Source organism: Leucoraja erinacea, chromosome 23 (genome assembly GCF_028641065.1).
Source record: "Leucoraja erinacea ecotype New England chromosome 23, Leri_hhj_1, whole genome shotgun sequence".
In the NCBI taxonomy this organism is placed as follows: domain Eukaryota; kingdom Metazoa; phylum Chordata; class Chondrichthyes; order Rajiformes; family Rajidae; genus Leucoraja; species Leucoraja erinaceus.
The window spans coordinates 15963521-15976944 of NC_073399.1; the positions used below are offsets into that span (position 1 = coordinate 15963521).

At 39.9% G+C, this 13424-nt stretch overlaps 1 protein-coding gene across 3 annotated transcripts in view; it reads right to left on the reverse strand.

Annotated features, from left to right (window-relative positions):
- Positions 1-9443, reverse strand: part of card14 (caspase recruitment domain family, member 14) — a 63990-nt gene extending 54547 nt beyond the window's left edge. Inside the window, exons 1-4 of one of the 3 annotated variants that reach the window (XM_055653944.1) lie at positions 9284-9443; positions 2100-2191; positions 1272-1494; positions 201-338 (exon numbers count right to left, since the gene is read on the reverse strand). In XM_055653944.1, coding sequence (XP_055509919.1) covers positions 201-338; positions 1272-1482 — 349 coding nt within the window. In that variant the 5' untranslated portion in view covers positions 1483-1494; positions 2100-2191; positions 9284-9443. The remainder of the gene's footprint in view (positions 1-200; positions 339-1271; positions 1495-2099; positions 2192-9283) is intronic. The other 2 variants (XM_055653946.1, XM_055653945.1) reach the window with 2 other exon arrangements.
- Positions 9444-13424: the final 3981 nt, after the last annotated feature.

Sequence of the window (13424 nt, forward strand, 5' to 3'; positions counted from 1 at the left end):
ATACCCCTTCTCTGCATCTTCTCATTCTTTCTCTATCTTTCGCTTCCCATTTCTCTCTCTCTCTCTCTTGCTGAAAGTGTTAGTTGAACTCTGGGAAAAGAGCACTCACGCTCATAGATAATGTACAACTTTGTATGGATACAAGCAATGGGAATAAATAATCTGAGAAAATTAAAAATGCAAACAAAAATCGATCTTACCGAGTATGCTGCTACAATCCTTGGTAGGTTCCTTCCCAGTTATTGATGTATAAATTTCAGGATTATAGAACCCTAAAGACTCCAGAAAGGCAACACCTCCTTTCTTTCCCCGAGTTCTTAAGAGATCGAGCATATATCCTTGAAATAAAGATAGCACAAATGAACTAGACTGTGTTAAATAATCTGCTCACCGTAACTACATCAAGGACCAATGTTTTAAAATGCAGGAGGGTAATTCTAAAAATAACAATGTTTTAATAATTCTAAATGGTTTGGCTGCTTCCACGACCTTTTGATGGGTTTGTATATGGCTAATTGTTGGAGTAAGCTGAACTCAGCTAGTACATCTCATGCGCACGATCATTGATTTATGGAGAACAAAATGGGTGATCAATTCATGCTTGTATCCTTTGAACCTGCTGGAGCTTTGTGTAAATGTAGCACAGAGGGACAGGAGTCAAAAAAAAAACCCTGGCAATTTTCAGAATTTTTTGATTAGTAAGGGTGTCAGAGATTATGGGGCAAAGACAGGAGAATGTGTTTGAGAGGGAAAGATAGATCAGCCATGACTGAATGGCTCAGTAGACTTGATGGGCCGAATGGCCTAATTCTGCTCCTAGAACTTATGAATTTATGAATCCATGTGATTTGGGAATGATGGCCACAATTCCGCAGAACATGCAGTGAAGGCAAACACAAGAAACTGCAGATGCACAATGTTGATCTCAATGAAATAAAAATGCTCTGTTGTAACAGAAGGACATTGCAAATAACAATTTTTCTTCACACAATCTATCTAACTTGTCTTACTCGCCTGGCACATTAACTCAAATTTGGAGCAGGGTTTTAGCTGCAGGAATCTGCATCGAGAGGCTTTGGAATGAAATTGTCTGTTTCACTCAGACATTGAAGGCAGCTAACGTGAAAGGTGTATCCCTTAAGTAGCTAATTGGCAACATCGGGAGAAGAAATGCTCCCTAAAGTGGGAAGTGTTCCATTTCCAGCCAAAACAATTAAAACCCCCTTGAAAGAAATGAAACAGCTGCATAAAATGAAGAGAAGAAAGCTTACCAGTTCTCATACACCGGTGTTTAAGGTGAGGGGCAAACAGAATCTCTTCCTCATCTGTCTCCCCGATGACATGACACTGGCGTAGGAAGGGTGTGATGTGGCAGGGTCGAACACTGTTGGTGATTATGTGGCGCTGGCTTTCAATCAGGTCCCAAATTGTTTCCTCATCCAGATCCTTTACTTCCATGACACTTGAGGCAATTTCATCCATGATAAATAATAGCTAGGAAAGGAATGGTTGAACTGTTTACAAACTCACTTTTACTCATTTTCAGTTTGTAGGTGTCACTGGCTAAGTAAACATTTAATGCTCATTCCTAATTTCCCCATGAGAGAGCTGTGGTGAGCCACTTGCTTGAAAAGCGCTACAATCCCAGTGGTGAACGGTGTTGTTAAATAAAGAGTTTCAGGATCACAAGGGAACAGCTGTGTATTTCCAAAGTTAGGAGACTGTGCAACAAGGAGAGGATTTACAAAGGGTGATGTTCTCAAGTGCCTGCCCCCCTTAGCCTTAAGAAGGCAGATTATGGGTTTTCAATAAAACACTCACTCTTCGTACCACTTGGTATATGGAATGTGAGTTTCAATAAACGTCCATTCCAATAACCTGCTGAGAGGAGGTACTGAGATCATTCTTGTCTATATGAAAGGCGCCATTCAAAATGGCACATCACTGTTAGCGGTTCCACTAGGTTCCCGTAATGTTGACAAAATGCGTTATGAATTTTGTTTCAACTGCGGGACTTTGTCATAATAACTGGAATTACTAAAGAGTCTAAAACAAGGACAAATAGATGTCTGAAGAAGGGTTGCAACCCAAAACATCACCTGTTCTTTCTCCAGAGATGCTGCCTGACCTGCTGAGTTACTCCTGCATCTTGTGTCGATCTTCGATATAAACCAACATCTGCAGTTCCTTCCTACACAAATACAAGAAGATATTTCACAGTAACAAAATTGTATTCATCCATTCTCTGTTGTGTGTTTTAAAGCCTTTGTTAAATATTGTTGAACCTTGGTTAAATTTGATAGGACTTGTGGAAGATTTATTCAACATTTTCATACAACATAAATTGTCCCCTCTCCAAATGTTATAATATTTTTTTCTACTGTTATACGGTGGAACGGACTTGACGACAAACAGGGACTTAAATAGTTGAAACTCTTTGCAGCCCAGATTCTGTTTTGCTTTTTTTTTCTTCTTTAGTTTAGGGGGGTTTTGTTTTTTGTTTTTTCTCTTTTTATCTCTTTTATTTTTATTTTTAGCTTTTTGTTTTTACACATATAAGTTCTCTTTTAAACACTTAACTATATTTACATAGAGACCAGGAGGTCCATATTCAATGTGTATTTATGTTATACCTGCCATTAATGTAACCCTGATCCCTATGTATCAATATCATTGTTATGTTTATCGTTACTTTTTTGTTGTTTTGTTTTTGCTTTTGAAAAAAACGAATAAAAAGATTTTAAAAGAAAGAAAGAAATATTTTTGAATAAGATTTCATCTACTTGCAAATGGTTGACCTAGGAATTCAAGTACATTCATCCTTAGGAACATAGAACAATTCCTTGATCTGAATAGTGAAATCATAGAGCACAATATTGGGCTTCATATTGAACCAGTGTGCAGTGGAGATCAATATTCAGTAGAGATTGTTACTGTGAAATATCTGCTTGTATTTGTGTAAGAATAAACTGCAGATGCTGTTTTATACCGAGATCAATAGCTACCAAGAAACTACATGCCAAGACCAGTCAATGGTTGATATCATTGCTGTTTTCAATGAGTGAAGAAATTGGAGAAGGAAAGTTACCAGCTGCAAATCCTGCAGTGCTGGTTGGAGGGAACGAGAAGTTTGGGGTAGTGTAGAGATGACTGGGGAAGGAAATGTGGTAAATGAGAAGGGCACACCAGTTGAGCTGCTGTACTGAATAAATAATCTTCTGACACTGTAAACATTAAAACACAATAAATTGAACTTCACCCCTAAAGATAGATCCAAAATGTTGAAGTAACTCAACGGGTCAGGCAGCATCTCTGGTGATAAGTTTGAGGAAAGTGTTCCGACCCGAAATGTCACCTACGCATTTTCGGAAGAGATGTTGCCTGACTCGCTGAGCTACTCCAGCATTTTGTGCTAATCTTTGGTATAAACCAGCATCTGCAGTTCCTTCCAACACATTTTGTCTTCACCCCTGAAGAATTATACATTCCCAACCTCTTTATCATCCCATTGCTGCCTGCAGTCATTCAGTTAATAATTGGCTTGTTAACGGGGAGTAAATGGCTGGAAGGAGTTGATATCCAACAAATGTCAAACAACCATTGCTGCATTTCAATTTAAAATTCTTTTAAATTAAAATAAATTTACTTTATACATTTCTTTAAAAATTTAAAGGCATTCAATTAATTGCATTGCATAATTTTTTATTTACATTAAATCAAAGTAGATGATTGAGAGATAAAGGGAAAGATTGTGATACAATCTTGCGACAATGGACCTAGCATCAATGCAAATGTTTTGGGGATGTGGCAAATAGTGCATGAAAAATAATGGGTTTGAGAATGGATATCGTGCAGGTACAGGCAGATGAAATCAGTTTAACTAGATATCATGTTCAGCACAGACATTGTGGACCAAAGGGCCCGTTCTATGCTCTGCGTCGTATGATGTGTGAAGACTTTACAAAGGTCAATAGGGGAAGGACTGGATGGCACAAAAGGGAGCTGCAAAATATGGCCCTTGGAAGTTACGCTGGGTGGATAAGTCAGGCAACAGAGGAGAATAGTTAGAGTTGCTACTTGTAAGAAGGAAGTTATTAACACCGCAACTTATGGCAGTTAATGCACAGGTACTACCTGAGGGAATCTCTCAATGGACCGCACAAGGAGAATAGGAAGGTAATGGAAATGTGATTAGGGTAGGGATTTGTGAGGATGGGTTAGTAAAACGTTAATTATCCAAGAGGAGAAGAAACCGCGTTGGTAAGAGGAAGGAGAAGAGACATGAATGAAGGGACTGAGAGAGTTAACACAAGTGGAAAGTAAATGGCAGATAGAAATAACAATCTCCTCAGGAGCTAGGGGTCATTCTCAGAGATAATCACCAATTAAAGTGGCAGCTGATAAACAGAAACATCTGCCAGCTTTAGCTGTCTTTTCTCATTAGTACCTTTATCCACAAGCTTGTTTGATATACATTAATGACACTGGCCTTCGATACACTCTGTGCACATTAATAACAGCCATGAACATATTACAATGTGAAATGCTTAGTAATAGTTTTAATTTCTGTAAAACAGATGTGTACGATACCTGATATATATTATGTTAGTACTTAATCATTGGATGATGATTGGAAGTGTCTGAAGAAATCAGTTCTGTTTCTTCCAAGCCATTAAAATTATTTTATAAAAAAATATTATTATTATTAATTAAAAATTATTCAATTATATAAATTATCCAACAATTTGATAACAATGTTAAAAAGAGGGAAACTGTTGCTCACCAAAACCTATGGGAAATTTGAATAAAGCCCCTTTAATTAATAGAGGATTATTGTTTATTGGGTCTTGGAAGAGAATGCATAAACCAGCACTAGAGTTCTCCCCCCCCAATATTCTCCACCAATCCAGTACAGCACAGGAACAGGCCCTTCAGCCCACCTGTGCTGGACAGGCTGTCTTCCATCTGCACATGACTGCGCCGTCTCTCCTTCTCCGTTCCTCTCCCTCTGGGGTCAAATACTTTTCTGCCTGCATATCTCTTCATTCACTGCATGTGCCTCTCTAAAAGCACATTGGGCGGCATGGTGGCGCAGCGGTAGAGTTGCTGCCTTACAGCGCTAAGGACCCCGGTTCGACCCTGACCTCAGGTGCTTGTCTGTACAGAGTTTATACATTCTCCCATGATCTATGTGCATTTTCTCCGAGATCTCCAGTTTCCTCCCACACTCCAAAGACATACATGTTTGTAGGGTAATTGGCTTGGTTTAATTGTAAATTGCCCCTAGTGTGTAGGATTGTGCTGGTGTACGGGGATCACTGGTCAGCATGGACTCAATGGGCTGAAGGGCCTGTTTCCACACTGTATCTCTAAACTAAACTAAACTAAAAGCCTTTTAAACACGACTATCGTATCTGCTTCCACCACCACCTCTGGGTACAATGCCACTCTCTGTGTAAAATACTCACCCCACATATTGTCTTTAACTTTCCGTTCTCACCTTAAAGTAATGCCCTCTATTATTTGACATTTCTATCCTGGGGAATAGGTTCTGGCTGAGTATCCTATCTATGCTTCTCATAATTTTATAAACTTCTATCAGGACTTTCCATAGAAGAATGTTTGGATGATGCTGTAGCTTTAAGTCAATGTCTGATCAATATTGCAATTTTTCTTGCAGCTGTTTGTATTGCAAAGAGAAATTTGAGACAAGTTGGATGTCATTGACGTTTATAAAACATACAAATTCCACATTCAGAAGTTCCTGTCACCAACCAGGGCAGCACGGTGGCACAGCGGTAGAGTTGCTGCCTTACAGCGCCAGAGACACGGGTTCGATCCTGACTACAGGTGCTGTCTGTGCAGAGTTTATACATTTTCCCCGTGACCGCATGGGTTTTCCATGGGTGCTCAGGTTTCCTCCCACATTCCACATGCAAATGTTCAGAAAGGAGAACTCCATTCCCACATTTCGGTAAAAATTGTAAATTGTCCCATAGAATAGTGCTAGTGTACGGGATCACTGGTAGGCACAACTCGATGGGCTGAAGGGTCTATTTCCACGCTATGTCTCTAAACTAAACTAAACTAAATTCCACAATCTGAAGAAGAGTCTCGACCCGAAAGGTCACCCATTCCTTCTCTCCAGAGGTGCTGCCAGTCCCGCTGAGTTATCCAGCATTTTGTGTCTACCTTCAGTTTAAACCAGCATCTGCGGTTCTTTCCTTCACATAAACTCCACAGGATATACTGTTCCATTATCCACTGAAGCAACCAGCATAGAGTTGCGACCTGATGGGAACTTTAACATTTTGTGAATTATTTTCATTGTAAAGCAATACTGAAAATGCTGTGCCATGTAACTGAGTTTTTGACAGATGTGCACTCCACAACCTCTCTTGGCCTGAGAATTTGTCTGTATAGATTAGCAATGTGAATCCCATGGATTAAAACATTTATAACTTTGTTTAAAGGAATCAACTTTTATCTTCGTCCACGTGTGACCAAATATTTACTTAATTCGCAAAATATTTTAAATGACATTTATTGCATTTATGATTAAAGCCTTTTATTTCCTGGTTTGTCATCTGTCAGAAATGTCTTTAATCGGTGCACTGTGGACTGTGCATGCAAGCAAAATCTTTTTATTGTACCTCTAACATGTGACAATAATAAATGAAAAAACTAAACTACTCTAATCTAAACCAACAAATCTAAACCAAACTAAATGTGTAGGAAGGGACTGCAGATGCTGGTTTACATCGAAGATAGACACAAAATGCTGGAGTAGCTCAGCGGGACAGGCAGCATCTCTGGAGAGAAGAAATGGGTGACATTTCAGGTCGAGACCCTTCTTCAGACTGAGAGTCAGGGGAGAGGGAGTCTAGAGATATGGAAGGGTAAGGTGTGAAAAGGACAGATCAAAGCAGACTATGTGAAGGAAATGTAGAATGGTTCATTGGTAGCTGCGTGGAAGGTGACAGGGTGGCATACAATCAGTAAAATTAATCAGACAGTGAAACTAGTAGAACTAGGGTGGGGGAGGGATGTAGAGAGAGAGAAAGCAAGGGTTACTTGAAGATAGAGAAATCAATATTTTTACTGCTGGGTTGGACCGAACTAATCTGATCAACTACTTAGCCAATTTGAAGAAGTTACTGTAACTTGAAACCATAAATTCCTTGTATCAGGTACCTCGTCACTACAAATGGGGAACTCTAGTTCACTGATTGCATGTGGAAATGCACATGACCGCAGATGCTGCAATCCTGAGCAAAACGTAAAGTGCTGGAGGGACTCAGTGGGTTAGGTAGCATCTGGGGAGGAAATGAATAGGCGGAGTTTCGTGGCAGAAGTCTTCTTCAGACTCATTTGGAAAGGTTGGCAACAGATCATGCCATTTTAGCACATATTACATAATCTGTTGTTTTTAATGTTATACAATAGTTTCCTCTTCAATAGAACCCTGCAGTCTTGTTCTAAAGGGTATTGTGGAACCTTTAGACTTTAGAGATGCAACATGGAAACATGGCCTTTGGTCCACCTAGTCTACACCAACCACCAATTACCACATACACCAGCACTATCCTACACATTAGCGACAATTTACAATTTTACAAAAGCCATCAATCTACAAACCTGTACGTCTTTGGAGTGTAGGAGGAAACCGAAGCACCCGGAGAAAACCCATGCGGTCACAGGGAGAATGGACAAACTCTATACAGACAGCACCCGTAGTCAGGATCGAACCAGGGTCTCTGATGTTGTAAGGCAGCAAGTCTACCACTGTACCACTCAGCTGCCTCAACAAATCAAAGTTACAGTACAGAAGCTGAGTAGTATAATGTTTAAGTGATGAATATTGTAGCATCTCTGGCTCACAGTGATACAGGACTAGAAATATTTTGTTTTAGAAATATCCCTCCATTACCTTCATATCCAGGTGCCTATCTAAAAGTCTCTTAAATGCTACAATTTGTATCTGCCTCCACCACCACCCCTGGCCGTGTAATCCAGGCATCCACCACTCTGAGTAAAAAATCTGTTCTGTACATCTCCATCGCACGTTGTTCATCCCACCATAAAGCTATGCCCTCTTGTCCTTGGCATTCTCAATCTGGGAGAAAGGTTCTGACTGTTTACCCTATTGCACATTAATTCCTAATATAAACAAAATGGAACTCAACAGTGAAATAACCAATCCCATGTTATCTGCCAGATACTGTAGCTGTGTGCTTCAGTTCAATTGCTAAAGGGTTTGAATATACGGGAATTATATTTAGGTTTCTTGTAACAAACGTATGCTCAAAACAAATTCTCTATTTAATTCAAAACAAACATGCTGAAGGAACGCTACAGGTCAGGCAGCATTTGTGGAGGGAATAGACAAGCAACGTTTCAGGTTAGGACTTTTCTTCAGACTGATGGGGGGTAAAGTTGATAAAGGGAGGTGAGGTGGGGCAAAGCATGGCGAGTTGTAGGTGGATAAGGTGAAGGGGGGACTGATTGGCAGATGAGTGGAGATAGTGACAAAGGCTAGAGATGAAATTGAGACAAAAGGGTGTCAGATGAGGAAAGAAGAAAAGCGATATATAAAGCTGGAGGGAAGGATATGGGTGGAGGGGGATAGGGGAGGGGAAAGAGGAGATAAAGAGAATATAAAGAAATTTGGGACAAGAAGATGGGAGATGGCAACTGAAAGATCCAGCAAACCCTGGCAGATCGAGCGCAAGTGTATGGCGAAATTATCGCCTGGTCTACGCATAGTCTCGTCGATGTAAAGGTGGCCATTTAATTCAACTGTACCAATGACTAACATTTGATAACAATTTTGTAGATTTTGTTACATTTAAAAAATTCCATTCTTTGATTGCATTTTCTAATTATTTCATGTCTGAACTTGTTCTCAGCATTCATCAGGATCAAGAAACGATCCATTTCTATTTTCAACAGCAAGTGGCAAAGTTTGTCTCTGCGTCAAATCCTGATGACTAATACGACATTGGGAAAGTGTTCTTGAAATGACTCACAAATGTAAATCCACGTTTTGCTATTTACAGTCGAGTACATTGATACAACTATCGAGTAAGCACAAAAAATGTTCCTTTGATAGGTGCATGAATTGACCGAAACATTGATTAACAGATAGGCATTAAAATCTGGGCTAGAGTAACAATTGCTGACTTTGATTTAAAAGCTACTGAGAGTAAAACTAGCAAATCCTGCTTTATCACTTACTTAATTATCTTGTTAATGTTAAAAGCCATACTAAGTCTTCACTTACTGTGAGAGGACGACACTGTCCGAACAATTCAGGTTAAGGTGCTCTCCTGCAGAACAGATTTCGTTACTCACGGGAGCCAAATAACAGAAGGAGCTATGGAGCCGGAGAGATTAGAAAACAAGGAAGTAAATGTCTTCAGGAAAGAAAATAAAATGTGACCTGCCTTGGATTAACCCTTCAAATGTCTGCACTGGGAAAATACCTTTTGTTTTTCAATACCTATTACGTGGATAAAGGTGGGGCAAAGTGGTGGAGCCAGAGTGGTGGAAGGGCGGAGGAGGGTCAGGAGGGAAGGGGAGCGAGAGAGGGTTGTATGTGGCAGTAGGGTGGAATATGAAACCACATCCTTTTATCATCACTTTATCAGATTGCAAAGAAGATTCACCTGGGTGTTACCTGGTTTGGAGCGAGGAGGGCCATCGGGGAGCCGAGGGAGAGCCGTCGGATAGCGAGGAGAGCTGCCGAGAACGAATGGGGACATGGTGGGTTGGGCCACCAAGAACACAAATGGCGGGGGAGGTCCGAGAGTAAAGGAGGGTGTGTGGGAGTGGTCGTTTGGGAGGGGGGTTGCTGCCACGCACAGTGGCAGGCTGCGGATAGGACTATTCGGTGAACCTTTGTAAATTTGTCTACGCCAAAATGTGGCAACGCATGTTCTTCCGAGGTGAGGCGCTTTCATGTAATCCACAAACCCTTTTATCATATGGCCAATATTTACATGCAATCATTAATATGTATCGTAAACAACAAGGGACCCAGCACGGATTCCAGTGGTACATCACTGACCAGAGTTTCAGTGCGAAAGCCATTTTACCAACCCGACCCACCGCGTCCAATCGCAAACCAATTTTGGATCCAATTAAATAGTTAACCTTCAATCCCATGTGTCCAAATCTTCTGGACCAGCCTACCAAGCAGGACCTTGACAAATGCCTCACTAAGGTCCATATAGAGAACATCTACCACCCTACATTCATCTTTTCATTTATCTTCTCAAAACTCACAATCAAATCAGTAAGAAAATTGTAAGAGATAGGATTTATGTACATTTTGAAATGTTGGAACTGATCAGGGACAGTCAGCGTGGTATTGTGAAGAGGAAATCTTCATCACAAAGCCATGCTGACTGTCCTGATCAGCCCCTGCCTTTTCAAATATACATAAATCCAATCCCTTGGAATTTTCTCCAATAATTTCCCTACCACTTAGGTAAGGCTCGCCAGCCTACAGTTAACTGGTTTATCCCTGCTGCTCTTCTTCAATAAAGGAACAATATCATCTATCCTCCAGTCTTCTGGTACCTCATAAGTAACTGACAAAGATACAGAGGTCTCTGTAAAGGTGCCAGTTATCTCCTCCATTGCTCCCCGTAGCATCCTTGGATAGATCTCAATCTGCCTGGGGATGTATCTGTCCTCATGAATTCCCAGTCATTTAACACCACCACCTGCTTAATACTGACATGCTCCAGACTATCAATGTATCCTTACCAAGATTCAGTACCTTTCACGTCCCTCCCCTTGATAAATACAGATGAGAAGTATTAATTTCCTACTTTGCCCACATCCCCTGCCCCCACACATAGAATAGCTCTTTGGTATCTAAGGGGATTCAGTTTCCCTGGCTACCCTTTTACTCCTAATATAATTAGCACGTTGTTTCATTATGTTCTGTCTCTATTGTTACACACGTGACTCCTTTTATAATTTATAATTAACATGTAGAAAAACAATTGCCGAATTAGATATTCAATACTGCAAATATGACTTTTTATTGCCTCTCCTTAATTAAACATTTTGCTTCAGTGATACCTTTTAATGATATATAACTGCAATGCATATTAACCAACATTACAGTTTTAAATAAAATGACAACCTGAACCCAAACAATAAATATTCATAAACATGATTTAAAACATTTTTTTTAAATTTTATAAAGAGTTAGCCTGGCAACAGGTGTATGTGCCTATGTCACACCTTGATTTTACCAAAAAGAGGGACACCATCACTGTGTACAAACCATAAAATGGGAGGCACATACACGCATTTCATGGCTGTAGTGAAGATTATTTAAAAGAAGGCGAACAGAGCAAAACAAGAACAGGTTCAAATTACCTTTCCACCGAGAACCAATCCCCGTTAAATTCTCTCAGAGCGACAACATGCATCCATCAGCAGCATATTTCAGACAAGACAATTCACTGTTAAGATCAAACATTTTCATATATCTTCATTGAAACCATTTAAGAATGAGGATTAACCTGGAAATACAAAAATTACATCTAATTTTTATGTTTTAGTAATAATCCTCCCTACCAAACCTAATGATGTAGAATAATGCCAGATATCAACGCTTGTTGTAAATCCTTCTGGGAACTTGCAGCACCACACAGTGCTGTCAGTCTATCTGTTGCATTTCAGTACAGCTTTTGAAATTGTATTTTAGGGCAGACCTTGCTCAAGATTACCTATTCTTTATGAGATATTGCTCACTTTTTCATCTATAGCAAATTGAAAAATGGGTGAAATCCTATCCCATCCCATCCTAAAATGAAAATAAACTTCCCATAAATTGTCTTAAGATGATTTTTCTTGCTACCATCTAATTCCTACCAATACCCCCATCCAGTGTGCTGTATCAATAATCTTTTCTATTTGTAATTCTTATATTTGTTTTCTATTTTTCCTTTAGTTTTTTCTGGTTTCCTCCCTTAATATGATGGGAACATCAAATAAATTGTGTCATCAATGTTTTTGAACATATCCCTTGATCCAGGCGGCCTGGAGGCGCAGCAGTGGAGTTGCTGCGTTTACAGAGCCAGGGACCTGGGTATGATCCTGACTACTGATCCAGGTGCTGTCTGTGCGGATTTTCTCCAGGTGCTCCGGTTTCCTCCCACACTCCAAAGACGTACAGGTTTGTAGGCAAATTGGCTTTGGTAAAAAATGTTTAATTGTCCATAGTGTGTAGGATTGTGTTAGCGTTTGAGGTGATCGTTGGTTGGTGCGGACTCGGTGGGCCAAAGGGACCATTTCCGCGCTGTATCTCTAAAGTGTAAAATCTAAATCAGGGCAGGGATTGAGGAGATCTCATTGAAAACTCCTTCCCTGTGGACTAAATCCTCTGTCTCTCTACCTTCTATTTCTGCACGTGTAAACAGTTGTTTTCACACTTTTCCAGTTCTGATGAAGGTCAGTGACCTGAAATGTTGACTGTTTTTTTTCTCCATAAGGCTCGTCCCTGTTCAGTTGAGTGCTTTTGGCATTTGTGGGGATACCATTCAGATTTCCAGCATGTGCACAAACATCTATAACCACACAATGTTCGAATTTTGAGGATGATTTTTCAAAGGTCATAAACTGGCAAATGAGCAGGAAGTTCTGCCTCTCCCACTTTGTGTACATCCCTAATGATCACCAGAATGCTGATACCATATTGAAAACATAGAGAAAAACTCACATTTGATTTAGAGTATATGGCGAAAGGGTGGCAAAGTGGACTTGTGACATGGGAATGTCTATTGTCTTTTTCAGTGGTGGAGCAGACTCAAGGGGCCACATGACTGATGGTTTCATTTCATATGTTCACAAAGTCAGAACACAGCAGCTGTATTTTCTGCAATGGTTTGGTGATTTTGAAGACTTACTGTTAACAACAATAAGACAAATATGATTTGCTGCCCATAATAACTGTTCAATTTTGTAAAGCAGCAACTTCCAGTCCGTTTACTAGAATTTGATCTTGTTCCTCTGCAGCAAATGTCCTCCGATTGAGATTTGTGGCTCCCAGGAGACGAATAAACAGACTCCAGGGAGACTACAGAGCCATCCATTTTCTGAAGCGACATTTTCCTGTAATTGTTTACCTACTGGCACGTATTCCATTGATTAAAGTCGATTGATTGCCAATACTTGAATCAAATGATACAAATAAAAATACTTCTGGACTAATGATACCAGTTTCCTTTGGGTAGCTGGAAGCATTTTTGCAAAGGTTTGGTCATATCAAGCCAATATTGGATGAGAAAGTTAAAATGGAATGAAAAAATAATTAATGCTTTTTTAATATATTAAAAAAATTACATTAGTGTTATTACCTAACCAAACCTCATTGATGCTGTAATAAAGGGATAAGTGCTCTC